At 43.9% G+C, this 25,343-nt stretch overlaps 2 protein-coding genes across 5 annotated transcripts in view; one reads left to right on the top strand and one right to left on the bottom strand.

Moving 5' to 3' along the window:
* LOC137423255 (cryptochrome-1) overlaps positions 1 to 19,863 on the bottom strand; it is a 48,743-nt gene extending 28,880 nt beyond the window's left edge. For 2 of the 4 annotated variants that reach the window (XM_068110206.2, XM_078771143.1), the window contains exons 1-2: positions 19,541 to 19,861; positions 4,740 to 4,848 (exon numbers count right to left, since the gene is read on the bottom strand). In XM_068110206.2, the coding sequence (XP_067966307.2) occupies positions 4,740 to 4,848; positions 19,541 to 19,698 (267 nt within the window). In that variant the 5' untranslated portion in view covers positions 19,699 to 19,861. Of the gene's footprint in view, positions 1 to 4,739; positions 4,849 to 18,576; positions 18,655 to 19,540 lie in introns of all 4 variants that reach the window. The other 2 variants (XM_068110196.2, XM_068110186.2) reach the window with 2 other exon arrangements.
* Positions 19,864 to 20,176: 313 nt separating this feature from the next.
* LOC137423287 (uncharacterized) overlaps positions 20,177 to 25,343 on the top strand; it is a 75,214-nt gene continuing 70,047 nt past the window's right edge. The window contains exon 1 of the mRNA XM_078771145.1: positions 20,177 to 20,260. The gene's annotated coding sequence lies outside the window, so the exon portion shown is untranslated. The remainder of the gene's footprint in view (positions 20,261 to 25,343) is intronic.

The following is a 25,343-nucleotide window of genomic DNA, read 5'->3' as shown; positions in this document are numbered from 1 at the left end:
AGTTACAGATTCTGATGAAATAGTGGTAGTTTATGTGTTCTCTGACCAAATTGATTAATAATTAAATTTTTTAATGATTATTATTTATTTATTTTCATTATTAATCATTTATTTATTTTCTTTCTCATTTGGCCAATATCTCAGGCACCTTTTGAGCTGGGAAGCTAATATTTGGACATGAGTGACCAAGTGATGTGGCTATCAAGGATATTTTTGATTTATTGATGAATCATTTCATCTATTAATTATTTATTGATTAATCGATTAATTATTTATTGAGTAATCAATTAATTATTTAATTTTTTATAAATGACTTATTTAATAAAATTTCTAAAAGATACATCTTCGGATGAAGCACTAGTGGTTTAGTTATGCGATTAGCCAATTGATTATGAAAATATTTTGTGATAATCTTTTATTGATTTTAATTATACAATTAATCAATCAATTAGTGTACACCTCTCCCTCCCAATGCAGCCTCATTGAGCTGCACTGCGGTATTGCCGGGCGCCGGAGGCGCCCCGGCAATGCCGCGCTGCAGCGTATTTAATTATTTGGCGTGGGGCGGTGTACTTTGAATGTATGTGTACTTGTTTTCTTGTTTGTTTGTCCGGGCGATATCTCAGCCATCCTTTGATCTAGGAAGCTGAAATTTTGGCACAGTAGTGAGCAAGTCCTCTGTCAAAAACGGTATTTTTTGTTTTTTGAATAATCAATTAATTGAGGAGTTATTTAATTATTAGCGATTAATTAAGTACTTATTTAATTAATCAAATTTCCTTTCTCTTCTGATCATTAACTCAGGCACCTTTTGAGTTTAGAAGCTGATATTTGGACATGCCAATGACCAGGTGATTTGGCTGCAAAGGCTATTTTAGATTTATTAATTAATCAATTAATCGATTAATTATTTAATTATTCAATTAATGACAATTTTTTTTTTTTTAAAGTTACAGATTCTGATGAAATGGTGGTGGTTTATGTGTTCTGTGACTGAATTGATTATTAATTTAATTTTTTCATGATTATTATTTATTTATTTTCATTATTAATCAATTATTTATTTTCTTTCTCATTTGGCCAATATCTCGGGCACCTTTTGAGCTGGGAAGCTAATATTTGGACATGACAGTGACCAAGTGATGTGGCTATCAAGGATATTTTTGATTTATTGATTAATCATTTCATCGATTAATTATTTATTGATTAATCGAATAATTATTTATTGAGTAATCAATTAATTATTTAATTTTTTATTAATGAGTTATTTAATTAAATTTCTAAAAGATACATTTTCGGATGAAGCACTAGTGGTTTAGTTATGCTATTAGCCAATTGATTAAGAAAATATTTTGTGATAATCTTTTATTGATTTTCATTATACAATTAATCAATCAATTAGTGTACACCTCTCCCTCCCAATGCAGCCTCAAGTAGCTGCACTGCGGTATTGCCGGGCGCCAGAGGCGCCCCGGCAATGCCGCGCTGCAGCATATTTAATTCTTTGGCATGGGGCGGTGTACTTTGAATGTATGTGTACTTGTTGTACACCGCTCCTTTCCTATGCCACCTCCAGGCATTGCAAATCGTCATTGCCGGGCACCGAAGGGGGCTCGGCAGTGACGCACGCTGAAAGAGAGTACTCAGTTTTCACTCTGGTTTCTTTTCTTGTTTTCTTGGTTGTCCGGACGATATCTCAGCCATCCTTTGAGCTAGGAAGCTGAAATTTCGGCACAGTAGTGAGCAAGTCCTTTGTCAAATACGGTATTTTTTGTTTTTTGAATAATCAATTAATTGAGGAGTTATTTAATTATTAGCGTTTAATTAAGTACTTATTTAATTAATTAAATTTCATTTATCTTCTGACCATTATTAACTCAGGCACCTTTTGAGTTAGGAAGCTGATATTTGGACATGCCAATGACCAGGTGATTTGGCTGCAAAGGATATTTTTGATTTATTAATTAATCAATTAATCGATTAATTATTTAATTATTCGATTAATGACAAAAAAATTTTTTTTTTTTAAGTTACAGATTCTGATGAAATAGTGGTAGTTTATGTGTTCTCTGACCAAATTGATTAATAATTTAATTTTTTTATGATTATTATTTATTTATTTTCATTATTAATCATTTATTTATTTTCTTTCTCATTTGGCCAATATCTCAGGCACCTTTTGAGCTGGGAAGCTAATATTTGGACATGAGTGACCAAGTGATGTGGCTATCAAGGATATTTTTGATTTATTGATTAATCATTTCATCTATTAAGTATTTATTGATTAATCGATTAATTATTTATTGAGTAATCAATTAATTATTTAATTTTTTATAAATGACTTATTTAATTAAATTTCTAAAAGATTCATCTTCGGATGAAGCACTACTGGTTTAGTTATGCGATTAGCCAATTGATTATGAAAATATTTTGTGATAATCTTTTATTGATTTTAATTATACAATTAATCAATCAATTAGTGTACACCTCTCCCTCCCAATGCAGCCTCAATGAGCTGCACTGCGGTATTGCCGGGCGCCGGAGGCGCCCCGGCAATGCCGCGCTGCAGCATATTTAATTATTTGGCATGGGGCGGTGTACTTTGAATGTATGTGTACTTGTTGTACACCGCTCCTTTCCTATGCCACCTCCAGGCATTGCAAATCGTCATTGCCGGGCACCGAAGGGGGCTCGGCAGTGACGCACGCTGAAAGAGAGTACTCAGTTTTCACTCTGGTTTCTTGTTTGTTTTCTTGTTTTCTTGGTTGTCCGGACGATATCTCAGCCATCCTTTGAGCTAGGAAGCTGAAATTTCGGCACAGTAGTGAGCAAGTCCTTTGTCAAATACGGTATTTTTTGTTTTTTGAATAATCAATTAATTGAGGAGTTATTTAATTATTAGCGTTTAATTAAGTACTTATTTAATTAATTAAATTTCATTTATCTTCTGACCATTATTAACTCAGGCACCTTTTGAGTTAGGAAGCTGATATTTGGACATGCCAATGACCAGGTGATTTGGCTGCAAAGGATATTTTTGATTTATTAATTAATCAATTAATCGATTAATTATTTAATTATTCGATTAATGACAAAAAAATTTTTTTTTTTTAAGTTACAGATTCTGATGAAATAGTGGTAGTTTATGTGTTCTCTGACCAAATTGATTAATAATTTAATTTTTTTATGATTATTATTTATTTATTTTCATTATTAATCATTTATTTATTTTCTTTCTCATTTGGCCAATATCTCAGGCACCTTTTGAGCTGGGAAGCTAATATTTGGACATGAGTGACCAAGTGATGTGGCTATCAAGGATATTTTTGATTTATTGATTAATCATTTCATCTATTAAGTATTTATTGATTAATCGATTAATTATTTATTGAGTAATCAATTAATTATTTAATTTTTTATAAATGACTTATTTAATTAAATTTCTAAAAGATACATCTTCGGATGAAGCACTACTGGTTTAGTTATGCGATTAGCCAATTGATTATGAAAATATTTTGTGATAATCTTTTATTGATTTTAATTATACAATTAATCAATCAATTAGTGTACACCTCTCCCTCCCAATGCAGCCTCAATGAGCTGCACTGCGGTATTGCCGGGCGCCGGAGGCGCCCCGGCAATGCCGCGCTGCAGCATATTTAATTATTTGGCATGGGGCGGTGTACTTTGAATGTATGTGTACTTGTTTGTTTTCTTGTTTGTTTGTCCGGACGACATCTCAGACATCCTTTGAGCTAGGGAGCTGAAATTTCGGCACAGTAGTGAGCAAGTCCTTTGTCAAAAACGGTATTTTTTGTTTTTTGAATAATCAATTAATTGAGGAGTTATTTAATTATTAGCGATTAATTAAGTACTTATTTAATTAATCAAATTTCCTTTCTCTTCTGATCATTAACTCAGGCACCTTTTGAGTTTAGAAGCTGATATTTGGACATGCCAATGACCAGGTGATTTGGCTGCAAAGGCTATTTTAGATTTATTAATCAATTAATCGATTAATTATTTAATTATTCAATTAATGCCAAATTTTTTTTTTTAAGTTACAGATTCTGATGAAATGGTGGTGGTTTATGTGTTCTGTGACTGAATTGATTAATAATTTAATTTTTTCATGATTATTATTTATTTATTTTCATTATTAATCATTTATTTATTTTCTTTCTCATTTGGCCAATATCTCGGGCACCTTTTGAGCTGGGAAGCTAATATTTGGACATGACAGTGACCAAGTGATGTGGCTATCAAGGATATTTTTGATTTATTGATTAATCATTTCATCGATTAATTATTTATTGATTAATCGATTAATTATTTATTGAGTAATCAATTAATTATTTAATTTTTTATTAATGAGTTATTTAATTAAATTTCTAAAAGATACATTTTCGGATGAAGCACTAGTGGTTTAGTTATGCTATTAGCCAATTGATTAAGAAAATATTTTGTGATAATCTTTTATTGATTTTCATTATACAATTAATCAATCAATTAGTGTACATGTCTCCCTCCCAATGCAGCCTCAATGAGCTGCTCTGCGGTAAGGCCGGAGGCGCCCCGGCAATGCCGCGCTGTAGGATATTTAATTATTTGGCATGGGGGCAGTGTACTTGGAATGTATGTGTACTTGTTTTTTTTATTATTATGGATCTCTTTATGAATATTAATTGTTTATTAATAAAGTAGTTCCACAAATAAAGTATCGATAGAGCAATGCACACCTTGAACAGTTGAGGAAACACATCAGCAGGCTGTCCACGAATGACAAACAGGCGCGAGTTGAGTTTTCGCAAACTCGCGTCCAGGTCTTCCAAACTTTGCAGCAAGAACCTGCAACGAGACGAGGTGAAGTTCATAGTCAGCGACAACTTGGTTTTAGTTGCGCGATATAGAGGAGGTGAACCCAAGCTGAAGGTTTATCGGGTTAAAAGCACTCGTTGTTTGTGTGACAGTCTTACTTACATACATGAGATTGCTGTGATGCGCCGGGGCATTCATTGGAACCATTTAAACCAGGACAGTACCAGTTACGGAAACAACAAACCTCTGTCTGATTACATCGACCAGGAAGCAGAACAAAAGTCCCATAAAAGGGATCCCATCCCATCGATGACAATTCAATTACAGAAAGTCGATGTCGGGCCACATGGACTTGCAATCAAACTTGAAATACACAAGGCCATAATTATGGTCCGTCACACCCGCATTTTATTTCCAAGTCTAGTTTGCTTAGTCTGTTGGCATATCGACCAAAAAAGGGCCCGCTCTTGCAAATATACTGCAGGAACCAATAACTACCATGGTTATTTACACAAAACTTTCGTTTGAGCGCAACAAGTGGAAAGCCACACAAAGCTGCCCCACTAAGCACAAAGCAAAACCAAAACGATAAGGCAAAATAAGTTTAACAACTGTTACAAATAACACTTTCAGGCACATTTTCGGCCTTTTGAGGCCCATTTTTAGTCCCGAGGCAGCTACCATTGCCAACAACAAGATGGCTGCAAAAAAAAGCCTAATCCAGCCATTTGCAACAATTCAGGATTTATTAATTACATTCTCTGCTAAATTTCCACTCTACTAAAAGGTGCAATTGCCTTTCGGAGAGCAATTATGCATTTTATAAAAATTGCATCATGTTTACTGGAGGGAACGGCAATCAAAACAACCTAGATGCCTCTGCTAGACAGTACAAAGCTGTCGGTGACATCAACAAAACCGTCATCGAGGGCACATGATAATCGCCATGGGAAGCAAAGAGAAGCCGATCTTTCAGACTTTACCCCTTCGTCAGAGCAAAGAAGCGAAAAAGGTTTAACCCCTGAAATGCCAGCTTCTCCTTGCTTCTCATGGTGCTTCTCCTTGCACTCCATCAACGTCCTGTTGATTTAATCCATTGCTCTACCTGGTCGCCGATGCACATAGACATTATCCTTCACCGGCAAGACCAGTTTGTCATCGTACAAAGCAGTAAACCCGTTAATGTGTGCTGTAGACAAGGGGTGACGGGGTGACATTGGCAGTACTAAAGAGGTTATACAAAGAGGGGTAGAGATGGTGATAGTAGTACCAATTCCCCCTCCATCCCCTCCCTTACCTCAAATGGCCACACAGTTGACATCGCACGTGACAAAGCCGAATGCCTCAACTCTGTGTTTGCCTCAAAATCTTTAGTCCCAAACCCATCTCTCTCTGTTCCCACCTTTCCCAGTCGAACCCAACTGCTCCTGGACTCTGTGTCCTTCTCTCCTGACAAGGTGGAGGAGTTTTTGTCTAACCTCGACTCTGATTCTGCAACTGGACCAGACGGCATCAGCCCACGGGTCCTAAAATCCTGCTCTGCCTCTCTATCTCACCCTCTCTCTGTTCTTTTCACCCTATCTTTTGCTCAAGGTCATCTGCCAGCATCCTGGAAATCAGCAAACATCACCGCTTTACACAAAAAAGGTGCAAAAACAGATCCTTTTAACTACAGACCAATCAGTCTGCTCCCAATTATCAGCAAAGTCATGGAATCCATCATTGCTTCGGATATGAAATCTTTCCTCTTCTCCAATGGCTTGATCTCTGATCATCAATTTGGATTCAGACCAGGTCACTCTACTCTGGACATGCTGCTTCTCCTGTCTCAACAATGGATGGAGGTCCTCAATGCCAAACAGGAAATCAGAGCTGTCTCCCTTGACATATCACGTGCCTTCGATACAGTCTGGCACCCAGCTCTGCTCACCAAACTCTACTCCTATGGTATCCATGGAAATCTCCATGCATGGCTTGCGGACTTCCTCTCTGGTCGTAGTCAACATGTGGCCCTGAATGGATTTCTCTCATCTCCCCTTCCTGTTCAGGCTGGAGTTCCCCAAGGCAGTGTGCTGGGCCCTGTGCTTTTTCTGGTCTTTATCAATGATCTCTCCGACTCTCTGGAAAATCCTCTCTATCTCTTTGCTGATGACTCCACTCTCTGCCGCTCCATTCCTCTTCCCTCAGATCGGCAGTCTGCAGCCTCCTCACTCTCTGAAGACCTGGACAAAATCACAGACTGGTCAAACAAGTGGAACATGTCTTTCAATCCTGACAAATCTCACACTCTTACTATGTCTCTCCGAAAAGATCGACTGGACAACCCTCCCACCTACTTTCTCAACAATCCTCTCCAAGAAGTTCTGTCGCTCAAGCTTTTGGGTCTCACTATCTGCCATGATCTTTCTTGGGAAAACCACATTTCCAAGCTGGCCTGCAAAGCCAGTCGCCGACTGGGCATCCTCCGTCGTGCGAAGTCCTTCCTAGGCACACCTGAGCTCCTCACCACATACAAGGCTTTCATCCGCAGCTCAATGGAATACTGTTCTCCCCTATGGGCTGGTGCTCCTGCCTCACACCTAGCTCGGCTTCACGCTGTTGAAACCAAAGCTTTCAGAATCATTGGAATCTCCCACGATGAAGCTATCTCTGAGGGCCTTTCACTCACTCACCGCAGGCAGGTAGGTGGTCTTTCTGTCTTCTACCGACTCCTCTCCGGCCTTGCTCCCCCAGCTCTCTCTGTGCTCTGTCCCCCAAATATTCCTACAGGTCGCACAAGATCTGCCAGCAAGCCTCTGATGGTTAAACTGCCGAAATCTCGGCTCTCTGCTCACCTTCACTCCTTCATTCCTCTTTTCTCCCGCCTCTGGAACAAACTCCCACACTCCCTTCAATCCCACTCCTCCCTCCAGGTCTTTAAAACAGCTGTTCACCACCATCTCTTATCTTCCTCCATCCAAAACATTGATCTTTTCTACCCCCACTAATTCACCCCAGATCCACCTTGTTTGTAATTCCAACTTCTTTCCTGGTAGTCCTGGCAGTGTCCATATGTTTTATGCCTCTCCCACCCCCTTTCCCATGCCTCCCCCCCAAAGCCCTCTCCCTCCCACAGATCTCTCGATGTCTCCATGTCTCTCGGTTCCTGCTCTCAAATGTTGTGTTTGTGTCCTTCCCCCTCTCTCCCCATCTTGTCTACCGCTCCCGATGTTATTACCTTCGCAAAAGCGGAAGGTTATGTTTTGATCGCTGTGTATTTATTTGTATGTCTGTGTGTGTGTGTGTGTGTATGTTATTCGCATAACTCAAAAAGTATTCAACCGAATTGCATGAAATTTGGTGGGATGATTGGTTATTATACGGGACACATTTGATTAGATTTTGGGAGCAATCGGGTCAAAGGTCAAGGTCAAGGTCACGAAAAGGTCAAAATCGTATTTTTACATAGCGCGGTCAATTTTTATCCAATTGGCATGCAACTAATGCCAAAATGTTCAGAATTCAATGCCCGATCTTGTGATATACGACATGACCCAGTGAAGACATTACCCTTGTTAGCGGTTGGGGGTCAAAGGTCAGGGGGGTCACGACCTTGCAAAATGTGCGTTTTTTGTCATAACTCGGTCAATTCTTATCCGATTTGCATGAAATCAGCACCAAACTGTTCACTGTTCTGTTCCCTACACTCCCATGCCAAGTACAGAACAGTAGCTGCGGCGAAGGTATGCGCTCTACCGAGTGCCCGTTCTAGTTTGTTTTATGTGTCGGTTTGTCGGTTATGTGTCGGTTTGTCGGTTTGTCTTTCTGTGTGATAAATGTTCGCTCTTTCACGAGCCTCGATCTTGTATACAAAAAAAAAAAAAAAAAAAAAAAATTGCAAGGAAGATGGTATAAGCAAATTACACGTGGAAATAAGGTACAGGTGCTACGGACCAAATGGCCTTTTTCTCTGCACGTCTGTGGCATTCAGCCCATCAAACCCACAGCACACCCAAACTTCAAACGGGCCACATTTTGCAAAATAAATAAATAAAGGCAATAAAGGAGAGTGCATTCAAAGACTCACGTCACAACCAGAGGAAACTGACAAAGAGTGAGCTGGGGAAAACGCATTTTTAGGATGTCAAAATAATAAATAAATAGAGAGTTGTAGCCACCAATGACGTCGATGCACCAAAAATAATACAATTCTGCTCTTGAAACTAAAAATAACAAATAATGAACTGATAATTGCATTTGGGAATGATGAGTGGTCGGTCGGTTGTTACCATTCAGCACAGACAATGCCAGGGCAAATGATAGACATAAATAGCTGTCGGGGAATAGTGCCGAGGTGAAGTCACTGGCTAAAAAGGAAGAAGAAGAGCACACCATATTTCAGAAAAGTCATAACAGCCACTTGTCCATCATTCCACCAGGCACCAACCCCTCAGTTCTCTCACCCATCAGCTCTCACCTAATCAAACAAGCATTCGGAGTATTGCGCTGCAATACATGTCGCCTACCGGCAGTCTGTCGTCCGGAAAACTGTTGGGGAAATTACGAAAGTTCAAAGTGCCATAACTTTGTCAAAAATGATCGAAACGTCGTGAAGTTCGAACGTGATCTGTAACTTATCATGAGGAAACCATGTGCCAAGTTTGAAATCATTAGCATTAAGAGTTTAGAAAAAAATCCGGAAAACTGTTCTTTGCGTGACGGACGGACAGACTGACAGACGGAGGGACGGAGTGCAAACCTATAGTCCCCTCCGGTGTACACCGGTAGGGGAATAATAAGAGTATACAGTCATGTGAAAAAGTAAGTACACCCCATGTAAAGTTTTTACTGTTTCAACATATTTCAACATACAGCTATTTGATCTTCATTTCAACAATATTGATAGATAAAGGCGATATAATATAACAAATATCATGAAACATTTACATTTTGTAAATGTAAATTTTGTAAATTTACATTTGAGTACCAGTTCACTGGTAATTCCCTGTTTGTCGTTGAAGGCGGCAAAAAGGGTTAGCGTCAGGAAGGGCATCCGGCCGTAAAACATTGCTTCAAAATAGGGGACCAAAAAACAACAACTACCACGGTCCCCGAAAAGGCCAACCCCCGCTTTGCGGGGAAAAATGGCCTCTAAACGGTGGTTTATTTACATTTTGTAGTCCACTGTATAATTTAAATAAGCATAAATGCAAATTTCGCATGTGGAAAAAGTAAGTACACCCCTACATTTATCACTACTTCAAATACCTAAAATTAGGATCAGGTGCACCAGCTCAGGTGCAAATGATTAGAACATCGTTAGAGAGGATCTTGGAGGAACCTGTCTTATTTAAACCTCAGACATTTAGTTTGGTTTGCTCTTTGTTGTTGAAGTGTGTGGCGTCACCATTGCCGACATCAAAAGAGCTCTCTGAGGCCTTCAGAAAGAAGGTTATACATGCCTACGAGTCTGAGAAGGGATTTAAAAAGATCTCCAAACAATTTGAAATCAATCATTCGACTGTCCGGAAGATCATCTACAAGTGGAGAACCAAACAACTGCCAACTTGTTCAGGCCAGGCCGCCCCAGCAAGTTCAGCCCGAGATCAGACCACAAGATGCTGAAAGAAGTCTCTAAGAACCCCAGAATGTTATCACGGAACCTACAGGTAGCTCTTGCCACTGTCGATGTCAAAGTGCATGAGTCTACCATTAGAAAGAGGCTGCACAAATTTGATCTACATGGGAGGTGTGCCAGGAGGAAACCTTTGCTGTCCAGAAAGAACATCAGGGCAAGACTAAAGTTTCCCAATGAACACTGAGGCAAAGACCAGCACTTCTGGAACAATGTGCTCTGGACAGATGAGTCAAAGGTAGAGCTATTTGGCCACAGTACCAGAAGACATGTTTGGCGAAAACAAAAGACAGCATTTGACCACAAGAACCTGATACCAACTGTAAAGCATGGTGGTGGAAATATTATGGTTTGGGGCAGCTTTGCTGCATCAGGGCCTGAGCAGCGCACCATCATAGAATCCACGATGAATTCTTCATTGTACCAGATGGTGCTTGAGGATAATGTGAGGCCATCTGTCGTAAAGTTGAAGCTCAACTGAAGGTGGACCTTGCAACATGACAATGACCCTAAACATACCAGTAAATCCACCAAGGAATGGCTGAAAAGAAAGAAATGGAGGGTTCTGGAATGGCCAAGTCAAAGCCCGGATCTAAATCCCATCGAGATGTTGCGTGGGGATTGGAAACGAGCTGTGCATGCAAGAAACCCCTCAAACATCGCAGAGCTGAAAGAATTCTGCCTGGAGGAGTGGGCAAAAATTTCTCCCAGTCGATGTCAGAGACTGGTAGACAGTTATGCGAAACGCCTCCTTGAGGTTGTTTCTGCCAAAGGGGGCAATACCACCTATTAGAGCCAAGGGTGTATTTACTTTTTCCACATGTGAAATTTGCATTTATGTTTATTTTAATTATACAATGGACTACAAAATGTAAATGTTTCATGATATTTGTTACATTATATCACCTTTATCTATCAATATTGTTGAAATGAAGATCAAATAGCTGTATGTTGAAATATGTTGAAAAAGTCAAAACTTTACATGGGGTGTACTTACTTTTTCATGTGACTGTATATACTAGTGGGGCATGCTTGCAAACTGCAAGCAACTACTCGAGTGTTATTAGTCCCCTACCGGTATACACCGTAGGGGACTATAGGTTTGCACTCCGTCCCTCCGTCTGTCAGTCCATCTGTCCATCACGCAAAGAACAGCTTTCCGGACTTTTTTTCTGAACTCTTAATGCTAATGATTTCAAACTTGGTACATGGTTTCCTCATGATAAGTTACAGTTCAAGTTCGAACTTCACGACGTTTCGATCATTTTTGACAAAGTTATGGCACTTTGAACTTTGGGAATTTCCCCAACAGTTTTCCGGACTATAATTTGGAGTGCGGTAAATCATAACACTGTCTTCTATGACAGTGCTACCCAATGCCGGTAGAGGACATGTATTTCAGCGCTATACTCAGAATGTTTGTTCTACATGCGTATATAACAAATAAAAGCTTTATAAACTTGATGAAGTGAATAAGCTTTCTATATTTGATGATGTGGATTGTGATTGCATTCTGCCAACAGCTTTACAACTCAAGTAAATCATGAATTAGTAATTATAATGAGCTCTTTATTTAAAAGTTTACAGCTATCGGAATCTTTAATGTAAACAGAGCAAACGATATAAAACAAGCATTCTGAGTATTGTGCTGCAATACATGTCCCCTACCGGCAGTTTGTCGCCCGGAAAACTTGGGGAAATTACCAAGGGTTATTTACCCACAGGTTCTGAATCGTTCCCAATCGCTAATTACCTCAGGACGGGCTCACCTGTGATTCGCACTCGGGACTTCGATTTATACACCTTGCAGACAGGTCAGCAGAAGCACGAGAAAATAAGTTGTTGATAAAGAACCTTTCGAGTCGCTAAACATCACTAATTTATTATATTTTCCGGTTCACGATCAATGATGGATGTGTATATATATATATATATGTTGCTCGGTTTGGCTCCGCCCCTCCCGAAAGCACGCGCTGTGTCACACTGTTGACGTTCACGAGACGAGGCTGAGGGCGCGTGGTGCGGCTTGAGGAGAACTCTAGAATAAACAAGAGATATCCATTTTTAAAAATATTTTCGTTTAATTAACGATATCTGCCAAACCACGCGCCCTATCGCAAATTCCAAGAGGACATTTTAGTAGATTGACATGTTGAACAGATCTGTGAAGTTTCCCCTCGATTGGATCAAAAATGAGGGAGTGGCTCGGTTTTAAAGGTTCATGCTTAAAAACGTCATAACTCTGAAACCATGTGATGCATGACGTCATGCTCGCTGACTTTTTTGTTCGTCATGGGTATGCGATTCTGCCTGCAAAGTTTGGCCTCGATCTGTTCAGCCGTTGCAGAGAAAAATGGGTTTTCGTGTTTTCACGAAAAACAATATGGCGGCCGGACCGTGACCTGTGACGTCATAATTACCATTAAAATATTCTACAGACCGAGTCCCTCCTAAGTTGAAAATTTGATCTCAATCGGTCCTATTATTGCAGAGAAAATATTTTTTAAAGGAAATTAAAACTTAAAATGGCACTGAGTTAAGGATCATCAGAATTCCCAAAGTTCAAAGTGCCACAACTTTGTCAAAAATGATCGAAACATCGTGAAGTTCGAACTTGATCTGTAACTTATCATGAGGAAACCATGTGCCAAGTTTGAAATCATTAGCATTAAGCGTTTAGAAAAAAAGTCCGGAAAACTGTACTTTGCGTGACGGACTGACAGACGGAGGGACGGCGTGCAAACCTATAGTCCCCTCCGGTGTACACCGGTAGGGGACTAATAAGTCAGGAGAGGGCTTGATAGCGTTGCTTAGCAACGATGTTGAGTGAAAACTCCATCGTCTTGGGTCATGTGACCCACAGTGAGCAGCGTGAGGCTGCATGGGCCGCTGTTTGTTTGCATACGTTTTTTAAATTGAAATTTTAATGTTAATTTACAATTTTGTTTATGGAAATTTTCCGACAGTTTTATGATTTTTTCTGGGATATTGGCTTTGAGTTGCAGAAGTACGACAGAAGGTTATAAGCATTTGCCTCAGTCAGTGAGTGAGTGAGTGAGTGAGTGAGTGAGTGAGTGAGTGATTCGAAAGAGCTTTATATATATTAGATAGATAAACAAGCAAAATGTACCAAACGTCTGGTGAAGCAAAATAAAAGTGTTTTGATGAATCTTCAAACTTGGAATCATATGGAACTAGAACGGCATTTAATAGAGAGCATACCTCGACCAGGTGAACAGCTTCTTTTTGTATCCCAGAGTAGACCAGAAAATCACAATACAGAATCATATTTAATCAAAATCATCCGTCCATAACTTTTTGACATATCCTGCTATGTATCGTTTTTGGCCCAATCTCCCAAGAATCACGTAAAAAATTCTACTGGCCGGATCCAGATCCGGATCTTCACCAAAATTGAATCGATTCGTCCTCGTCACACACACACCAAACCTGTCCACCACGTTTCGTCTAAATCCGTCCATAACTTTTTGACATATCCTGCTATGTATCGTTTTTGGCCCAATCTCCCAAGAATCACGTAAAAAATTCTACTGGCCGGATCCAGATCCGGATCTTCACCAAAATTGAATCGATTCGTCCTCGTCACACACACACCAAACCTGTCCACCACGTTTCGTCTAAATCCGTCCATAACTTTTTGAGATATCCTGCTATATGTTGGTTTAGCCCCATCACTCAATGGTGAAGAATCACTTTAAAAATTCTAGTTGCCAGATCCGAATCCGGATCTTCACCAAAATCTAAACATTTCGTCCTTGTCACATACAATACCTCTCTGCCAAATTTCGTCCGAATCCGTCCACAACTTTTTGAGATATCTTATTCACAGACAAACAGACAGACAAACAAACAAAGGCAGACAGGGGAGAAACCACAACCCCCGTCCACATTTAGTGGCGTACGTAATAATAGAAAAAGCTTAAAACTCAATGGCAATTTCATCTCATCCATGATGGCAGCTGGAGACAATTTTACTCATCGATTGACAGACTAACAAACCACAGCTTTTGGCAACTGGGAATACAAATAGCAAAGATCCACTGCCAGTTCAGAGCAGGCCCAAGCTAGAATTCACCACAGTGAGTAGCAGAGCTCGACGAGCAGAGATGTTTTTGACAGCAACGCTCTAAACTACCAGGAAGAAAATCATTCAAGAAGAACAGATTCACGCGCTTAACTCGTCAGGACAATTTTGAAGTTGATGGCGGGGGTGAAGGAGGAGGGGAAAATGGTAAACAGGACAGGAAGAGATCGTTGGATCTATCACACCTGTTTTGGTTATCTTGAGGCCCATTTTCCATAACAGCAGGTTCTGTTCAAGAACAGTTCTCATGGTGTTTGCCATATTAACCATAGCTGGTGTCATGATCCGGCAGGCCCAAAATGGTGGGACGGCTGTAATCAACATCATGAGATTGCTCATCAAATCGATGTTCGATAATTACAAGGTTAAGTATAATGATAATACAAGGCTAAGTATAAGCAGGAATTGAGCTGGAATGTTTGTCCACACCAGAACCTGTCTGATTAACCAAAGGACTGACCAGGGGGGTTCGTGCAACCAGGATCCCCCTCCCACACTTTACAATCACATCAGGTCAATGAAAATGTTTAGCCCCATATAATTTAGCATTGCTCTATTACCAAGGAGCCAAAACATGCCAGGCCTGTGGAATAATAATCCATCCGAGTATACGAGCCTCGATCTTGTATACAAAAAAAAATAAAAAAATCCAATGATTCCACAACAAAGTTCATGTTTCACCTTTGAAGAAAGGCATCATGATTTTTGTCTGCTCTCAGGTGAACTGGAAGAAGATATCAATATTCCCCTGAGTTGTTGTATCTTGACTCCTGAGTTGCTGTGATGAAGAAAAGGCCTAATCTTTGTGGCTTTCAATCATGTTCGTGAATGCTGTATTATCTCTGGTTAAACAAACAAATCACATTATACAAATGACTTCTGTGATATTCACCGAGAACGTTGCGTCGGCAAAGTTGGGGTTGAAATTTCACGTTTATTTCACGTTCTATGACTTCAGCACTTTGCTGTAGCGATCATGCGCTTTGGGAAGAGGTTCCTTGCACTCAAAAACCGAGATAACTGCAGAGGGGTTGTGCCAACGATAGGACAAATGTACTTTTTAACATTGTCTAAGGACCATGTGGGAGCTTGTACTTTTAGATCAAAGGTAAAAAGGTACAAAAACTGATCTCCTTAACTAAGGACCTAACAGCTTACACCCAATCATTATCATGGAATCCATCATTGCATCCATGGAATCCAACAGGTCAGATGCAGACTCGTTGACGCTACCCTGGGCATGCTGCTTCACAATGCTTTCCAAACAATGATTGGAGGCCCTCAATGTCAGACTTGATATCACGGTCATCTCTCTAGGCATAACTCGATCATTCAATAGAACCTGGCATCCCGCTTCTTCCCTCTCTGCAGACCTTGATAGAATCACAAGCTGGCCAAACACTTGGAATGTATCTTTCAATCCTGACAAATCTCACACTCTCCTGAAGGACCATCTGGTGAACCCTCCCATCAACTTCCTGAAGAAACCTCTTGAAGAAGTTCAGTCACTCAATATTTTGGGCCTCACAATCAGCCATGATCTTTCTTTGGCAAAGCACATGTCCAAGTTGGCCTCAAACCAGCTGCCAAATGTGTATCCTCCATTGTGTGAAGTCTTCCTTAACTCTCATCTACCTACAATGACTTTATATGCAGTTTGATGGGGTAATGCTTGCCCCTTTGGACAGGTACACCACCTAACACCTTTCTCAGCTTGATGCCATGAAAACAAAGGCCTTCAATATCAGTGAAATCCCCACTGATGAGGCTGAGACCCTGGACCCCTTTGTGATTTTCAATGTTCCTTTGATTATATTAAATCATGGTTCGTTCTGTGTTCTTCGCCCTCCACAAACCTTGATTCGGTATACAAAAATGGCAAAATTAGTGGTTAAAAAAATTAATAAATTGGTGGTTGAATTCTGTGGCATGATCTATGCAAATCCTCTTCAAATCTCAAGTCAATCAGATGAAAATTGCCAATTTTAGAAATTTAGCATACATTGACCTTTTAGCCTATGTTGACCTCAAAAATAATTGGCGATTAAGTTTGCAGACCTGATGTGCAAATTCTCTTCAAATTTCAAGTCAATCGGATGAAAATTGATGATTTTAGAAATCCGGCAGAGTTGTTGACCTTTTGACCTCAAAATCAATAGGTTTCCTACTTATGATCAACTCTACCGTGGTTTCGTGAAGATCGGTTTAAAATTGTGACCTGTAGGCGATTGACATCCAGACAAACAAGAAAGACATGATGCTTGCAAAATCCACGTCCTCCCAAAAAAGTAGCCATGGATACATCAAATTGTCGATTCCATCAAGATAAAAATTGATAATCTTAATCAAAGCTCAGGTCAATCGCATGAAAATTGACGATTTTTCAAATGAAATTTGATGATTTTAGAAGTTTGACCTCGAGTTGACTTGACCCTTTGACCTCAAAAATAATTGCTTTCCCAATTCAGTGACCCAATGTGCAAAACCTGTACAACTTTCAAGTCAATTGGATGAAAAATGATGATTTTAGAGATTTGACCTCAAAATCAATAGTTTTCTCAGTTGTGACGACCTCGACAGTTTGGTAAACCTCGATGATCGGTTTGGAATCGTGACCTGCAGCGAATTTACAAACAAACAGAAAAAAGCCAACTGACCAATATACATGAAAAATCTTCGGTTTTCGAAAATAACTTTATACATACCCTGGTGTTGAACCCTGGTGTTGGGCTAGCGGCTAGGGTGTCAGCTTAGGATTACCTAGGATCCTGGGTTCGAATCCCGGTCGATCGCTGAATTAACGCCAGTGGGGTTGACTCAGCCTGTCATCCTTCCGAGGTCGGCTAATTGAGTACCAGTTCACTGGTAATTCCCTGCTTGTCGTTAAAGGCGGCAAAAAGGGCTGGCGTCAGGAAGGGCATCCGGCCGTAAAACATTGCTTCAAAAAGGGGACCGAAAAACAACAACTACCACGGTTCCCGAAAAAGGCCAACCCCCGCTTGCGGGGAAAAATGGCCTCTAAAGGTGTTTTTTTTTTTTTTTATACCCACAACTGTCAACACATCCCAAAAATATCTAAAAATGATCATCATGGAAAACCTCTGCACTCCAAATAATACGAGGGCGAACAAAAGCCGTTTTTGTACTTCTGTTGGCTTTCACACCTTGCTGGTTTGACGAGGTCATCGAAGGACAGACGCATCATGGGGATGGACGCCCAAACCTGCTCATTTTCCCATCACTACTCTGAGAATAGCAGTCGAGGACGTAACCACTAATCTTATTGCTGCGCTAGGTCACCTCAGGACACCCGGGCGCTACGCGGGTTAGCGGGATGATCAAACATTAGGTCTCGCAACTAACGAACACAAAGTTCGAGAATGAACGCTCCACATCGTCGAGCTCATCTGGATACGTATGTTTCCAGTCACCAGCCCTAAAAACAGACAAAAATGTTTCAAATCAAAATGGTCTCCTTTTTTTTTTTCCATCTCTTCCATTTCAGTTTCCACACCAGAAACGCACCAGAAACGCAGTTTCCACACCAGAAACGCACCAGAAACGCAGTTTCCACACCAGAAACGCAGTTTCCACACCAGAAACGCAGTTTCCACACCAGAAACGCATTTTATAATGTCATATAGGTCCTTCAATTGGTCTTGAGGATGTTCGTTTGTTTCAAGGTGATGTTTTAGGCGTTTTGTTTCAATGTTTCCATAAAATATCACATTTGGAGTGCACGCAAGGAAAAGTTGCCCGAAAATATAAAATAAAATACGAAAGGAATATATTTGGCCAAAATGATTAATCTGTGGGTGTACGATAGGGGATTCAATTCTGATCCGCCTCAAATCTGCCGGGCACACATGGTCCACCAGCAACCCCCTTCTGGCAAATGACATAAACCCAGGAGCTCTTTGACAGAGCATGGTCGTGACTAGTTGTGAATGTTAATAAGGTTCCGGTTTCATCCCGGACGAGCAGCCACTCTACGCGGACATCTTCAGCCACTCTATGTGGCAGTGCGGACATTTCCCACCGAGCATCTGCTGGAATCAAACTCTCGCGGTGACGGGCGATGCGATGAGGCTTCTTCACCCACAGCGCCACCACCAAGCTGCGCTTAAACATTAGGGGAAAGGTTAAAACAAAAACTTGGGCTGCTTTCGCAAAATTCACACTTTTAGTATTATTTTCCGTCAGATATTAGAATAACATCTTGTTGATTGACATGAGGAAACACATGACAGACAGTACGAGAGCGCAATGGCAGGCCATTAATAAAAAAACAAAAAACTTTGATTAAAAAAAACTACTACACGAAATTATACAAATTGATACAATTATTAAATAAAAAAAACACAACCACCACTAGTACTACTACTACTACTGGCCCAATTATTATGACCTTTATTATGCGGTTGGCCATGGAAAGTTTTGTTCCAAGTCTTTCACGACCCGGCTATGCAGGCCTGACATTCGACTGGAGCGGGCAGCTCGTTTAGGATACCGGCGATAAGTCACCTCCTGTTCACCCGAGAACCTGATGGGATCTTTAACGTGCACCAGCTAGTGCTAACAGACGGGACAGCCGGCTTAATGCCCATCTAGAGGACGGTGCACGTTGTGATGCAATGGCGGGCCTGTGAAACACCAGCCCGGTGGTTTATAGTCGGATCGGATTTCCAGCAATCTTGCCACTTTTCTTCAAACCGGACTTGGCTCTCAAATCCAAGAGTTTTGTTATATTCTGCTTATACGTTGTGTATAAACCGTTACCATGACAACTCTGGGGTTCCGAAGGATAAGTCCCTTTTAAAAGGGTGCACAACCACTCATGGACCCCTAAGACCCCGGGCACGCAGGGCAGAGCACGCTGCCCCCCTTGAATCCCCCCTTAACCCTATATCCTTTTAGAGTCGGGAGATTTGTGTACGAATGGACGAAGACCCGGAAGAACAAGGTCCAGGGACAGAAATCGCGACTATGAACGGTAAACGCACCTCCAGCGGTTGATGCCCACGTTGGACGCTCCAGCGAACCATGGATCCAGGATGTAGACACAGCGAACGGTGTCCGCCCCTTCGATCGCCTCCCGCAGAGCGGGGTTGTCGTGGAGTCGAAGTCCCTTTCGGAACCAGTGTACCGAGTTACACACCATGGTTAGGGCTCGGAGAGAGGCTCGCACAGCCTCGATCAGAATGTGCGAATGCGAGACCGCAATATCGTTCGCGCCTGTAAGGTACACACACCACACACGAAGAGCACACCCACCGCCAGACAAACGCTCACATAACACGCGTGGCCCCGCCTCCACCTCTGACACGCGTGGCCCCGCCTCCACTTCTGACACGCGTGGCCCCGCCTCCACCTCTGACTCTGCCACGCGTGGCCCCGCCTCCACGTATGACTCTGACTCGCGCGGCCCCGCCTCCACGTCTGACTCTGACTCGCGCGGCCCCGCCTCCACCTCTGACACGCGTGGCCCCGCCTCCCCGTGACCCACTTTACTCGGGTACGCCTTGCATAACGCCGCTGCTCTCATTGGCTGCTCTCGCCGAGATCAGCACGCGATGCGCGGCGTGCTCTCACGCCCCGCCCACTCACTACTCTTCGCTGCATCTCCTCCGCAAAGTTCCGCCTCTCACGTGTTTGAACCAAGGTTTCTGATTGGTCGGTGACGATGCTGAGACTAATTTACCAGCGGTCACTGGGATTTATACGTGAGTCTGAAACTTATTAAAGTTTGTGAGTGTTTGAGTGTTTTACAAGTCAGTGTCGGCCATGCGCGTGTTACACGAAATGTCCGAAGAACCGCTCACATAAAATTCCACGAGATTTTATGTTATAACATTTCGCGCCATTAATGCCCGTTTATAATCCCATGTGAATCAAGAAATGTGGAAAAACACGCAGATGTCGTCCGTGCCTCCTTGGTCGATTCCACTTGACTCCCTATTGGTTGTCGCCGTGGCGGACTTGGAGGCGCACGTGCATCGCGGTGCGGGAGGGGACAAGGGGGCGTGTCGTGCACGTTACGTCGACCTCCAGAAGAGTGAAAGCGCGCCTTGTAAACGTGCACGGTGCACGGCACGGGAGCGCCAATGCACCGTTTACACTTGTGGGGAAAACATACAAATAAAACAATTATACGAGACGGACAAGAGGCTGTTCGACCCATGGTGCTCGGTGGCGTGTTCGACATGGTGTGACGTCATAAAGTACTTGTTTACAGGAAAATATTTTTTCACCAAAATCTAATCACCTGTCCTTGTCACACACCCAATCTGTCCACATTTGGATGGTGGTTTATCTAAACATTTTAAGGTGATAATGAAGGATTTCATATTATAGGGTACACATCATAGTGTACATGCATCTGTAAAAATAGATCACATACAATTTGAAAGGGCATATTCTGCTATTCCCAAATGCACACACGATACACATTTACATGTCTACATGGTAAAGGTTAAAACCTCGATACACTAATTGGGGTCATGCTGACCATATTATTATGCAGCAAGTCTGGATGTCATCGGCCCAGAACTGTAGGAGCAGTGCGACAAACAAACCCACACACAAACACACACAACCACACACACAGACACAAACACACACACACACACACACAACCACGCCCACAAACACACACACACACAACCACGCACACAACCACACACACAAACACTCAAACACACACAGATACAAAAGCAAACACACACACAAACACATGCAGACACACACAAGGACACAAACACACATGCAAATAGACGCACAGACACACACACACACACACACACACACACACACACACACACACACACACACAGACAAGGGCAAACACACACACACAAGGACACAAATACACAAGCAAACACTCATGCAAACACACACACAAACACACACGTAAACACACACACACACACGAACACACACACACACACACACACATACACACGCAAACACACACACACACACACACACACACACGGACACAAATACACATGCAAACACACACACATACACATACACACACACACAAACACACACACGAGGACACAAACACACACATACACACACACACACACACGAGGTCAAAAACACACACACACAAACACACACACAAGGACACAAACACACACACACGCAAACACACCACACATGCAAACACACACACAATCACAAAAACACACACAGAAACACACACACAAATACACACACACACACACACACACACACGGACACAAACACACAAGTAATCACACATACACACACATGCACACAAACACATGCAAACATATGCAAACACACACACAAACACATGCAAGCACACACACAAACACAGACACAAAACACACACGCCAACACACATACACACACACAAACACACACACAAGCACATGCAAACACACACACACACAAGGACACAAATACACAGGCAAACACACACACACAAACACACACACACACAAGGACAAAAACACACGCACACACACACACACACAATGACACAAACACACACACACACACGCAAACACACCACACATGCAAACACACACACAATCACAAAAACATACACGCAAACACACACACACACACACACACACACACACAAGCAAACACACATACACACACATTGGTCAGGTTCACTTTGTTACAAAATATAATTTCGTTCAAATTTTTGGGAGATTAGCAAACCTGTACATTTTTGGAATCATCAGAGCATGGAGAATCCGAAAATCAATGTTAGCATTTGCACAGACACCTGCATGGCCGCCATTTTGGATTTTTCAAAATGGCCACCATAAAATACATATTTTGCGCTATCTCGGCTTCTAGTCAACCTAGAAACTTAATTAAATATGCTAATCCTATGTTTTCTGGGTCAAGGAATCCAATAAAGGCCTCAAAATAGTGCTCAGGATTATAGAAAAGCAACAAACAAAGGTAATTGAAAACCATTGTCTTTATATTTGTGATATAACTGTATTACATAATACTGTGGTGGGCACAAGGGGCAATAATTCCGCGCACCAGTGGGTGGCGCGAGCGCCCAGGCGGGGACCGATGGCACATGCCCCGCCCTTCGACCGATCGGCCACGCCCGGGGACTAGGCGTGGCCTCGGCACATATATGCGGGCTCTAAGCTCGAGCCCGCTCAGTGCTGCAGTTCGAGCTTTCGAAATAAAGACTCTTTTGGTTTTAACAAACGCGTTGTGGCCTACCTCTTTGGCAAGCAAGTTGTGTGCGCAGCACCACACTTCACTGGTGACCCCGATTGGTTCAGCCGTTGCTGACCACCGAACGCGCCATGGCCACCAACGCCATCGCAGTAAAACTCCCAGAGTTTTGGGAAGCACAGGCCGATGTGTGGTTCGTGCAGGCCGAAGCTCAATTTCAGCTTCGAGGCATAACGGCGGACGAGACCCGTTACTACCACGTGGTCGTCTCCCTCGGGCCCGGCACTGCCGCCCGAGTCGTGTCCATCCTGCGGCACCCGCCGGTCGACCACAAGTACGAGGCGCTCAAACGTCTCCTCATCGCCACGTTCGGCCTCACGGAGATCGAACGGGCCGACCGCCTCCTGGACCTTCCCGAACTCGGCGACACACGACCATCCGTGCGGATGGATTTTATGCTGTCGCTGCTGGGTGACCAAGCCCCGGATTTCTTATTCCGGGCGCTTTTCCTACGCCAGCTACCTCTACAGGTATGCCTTGCGCTGGCCGGTTCCGAAATAAAGGAACCCCGTGCCCTGGCCGTAGAGGCCGACAAGTTTTTCGCGGCTTGCGACACGCGGTCGAGTTACGGTGCTGCCGTCGTGGATCCCTGGGCAGAGGCTACAGCGTCCCTCGTGGCCGCTGCCGCGCCCTGCCCACCACCACCGCCGCCGAGAAAACCGCGGCCGCCGCCGCCCCCGCCGCCGCAAGCCTGGTGCTATTTCCACGCCAGGTTCGGCCACAAGGCTTGGACGTGTTGCCCGCCATGCTCTTTTCACAAGTCGGGAAACGACCAGGCCGGCGCTCATTAGTGGCCCTGAGCGTCGGCCATTCTGGCAGCCTCCTATTCATTACGGACACCTTGTCCGGGCGCCGTTTCCTCTGCGATACAGGAGCGCAGGTAAGCGTCATCCCCGCCTCCACGTCCGACAAGCGAACCGTGGGCCGGGGCCCCGCGTTGCTTGCCGCCAACGGTACACCCATCCGCATATTCGGGAAGCGCTGCCTCTCCCTGCGGTTCGGAGGGCAGCGCTTTCAATGGTCGTTCGTGACCGCCAGCTTGCCAATGGCATTGCTTGGTGCGGACTTCCTATGTGCGAATGGGTTGTTGGTCGACGTGAAGCGCAGACGGCTCGTCCAGGCCGAAACCTTTAGCTCGCTCGCTTGTTCGTTGAGCGGCTCACTGAGCGGCTTGCCAAGCGGCTTGCTGGAAGGTTCTGTCCCGGCGAGTTTAGTTTGCACGCTTCCGGCAGCGGACGACTTTACCCGCCTCCTCGCCAGTTTCCCGGCCCTCACGCGGCCCACCTTCTCAGCGGTGGCCGTTAAACACGGGGTGGAGCACCACATCCACACGGTCGGGCCGCCGGTTTATGTCCGGGCACGCCAACTCGATCCCACGAAGCTCGCGGTGGCGAAAGCGGAGTTCGCCACGCTGGAGTGGCTGGGGATCGTGCGGCGCTCCAACAGCGCTTGGGCTCCTCCGCTGCACATCGTGCCGAAGCCCGGCAGGGGATGGTGGCCGTGCGGGGACTACCGCCGGCTCAACGATGCCACCACCCCCGACCGCTACCCGGTCCCACACATTCAGGACTTTTCCGCCCGGTTGGCCAACACGACCGTGTTTTCTAAGGTGGACCTCATCCGGGGCTACCATCAGGTCCCCGTCCAACCGGACGACGTCCCGAAGACGGCCGTCATCACGCCTTTCGGCCTCTTCGAATTCCTAAGGATGCCCTTCGGGTTGAAGAATGCGGCTCAGGCGTTCCAGCGGCTTATGGATAGCAACTTGCGCGACTTACCTTTCCTGTTTGTCTACCTGGATGACATCCTAGTCGCGAGCGCGTCCCGGGAGGAGCACCTGCTCCACCTCCGCACGCTTTTCGAACGCCTGGGCCAGCATGGCCTAATCATCAACCCCGCCAAGTGCCGTTTCGGCGACGCCACCATCGACTTCTTGGGGCACCGCATCACCGAGCACGGGGCCGTCCCTTTACCGGCCAAGGTGGAGGCGGTCAGGGATTTCCCGCGGCCCCGCACGATCAAGGGGCTCCAGGAGTTCCTGGGCATGGTAAACTTTTACCACCGCTTCGTGCCCCACGTCGCCCAGCTCCTCCGCCCCTTGCACGAGGCCCTTTGGGGCAAGCCGGGCAAAGGTGACATTGCATGGTCGGAGCCGATGGCCGCGGCGTTCATGGGCGCAAAGCTGGCTCTGGCCGACGCCACCATGCTGGCGCACCCGGCGCCCGATGCACCGATCGCCCTCACCACCGACGCGTCGGACAACGCAGTGGGCGCGGTGCACGAGCAATGGGTGCGTGGTGCTTGGCAACCCCGCCTCCATGTCCTCCACGTCTGACGTTTTTCAGCCGGCAGCTTCGCCCGCACGAACGCCGGTACAGCACCTTCGACCGCGAGTTGCTCGGGCTCCACCTGGCGGTCTGACACTTCCGCCATCTGCTGGAGGGCCGCCCGTTCATGGCCTTCGTTGACCACAAGCCCCTTGTGTTCGCGATGGCCAAGGTCGCCGAGCCATGGTCGGCACGGCAGCAGCGCCAACTCTCTGCCGTGTCCGAGTACACGACG

The sequence above is a fragment of the Myxine glutinosa genome, chromosome 1 (assembly GCF_964187855.1).
Source record: "Myxine glutinosa chromosome 1, kmMyxGlut1.1, whole genome shotgun sequence".
NCBI lineage: Eukaryota > Metazoa > Chordata > Myxini > Myxiniformes > Myxinidae > Myxine > Myxine glutinosa.
This window is presented reverse-complemented; position numbering and strand designations above follow the sequence as displayed.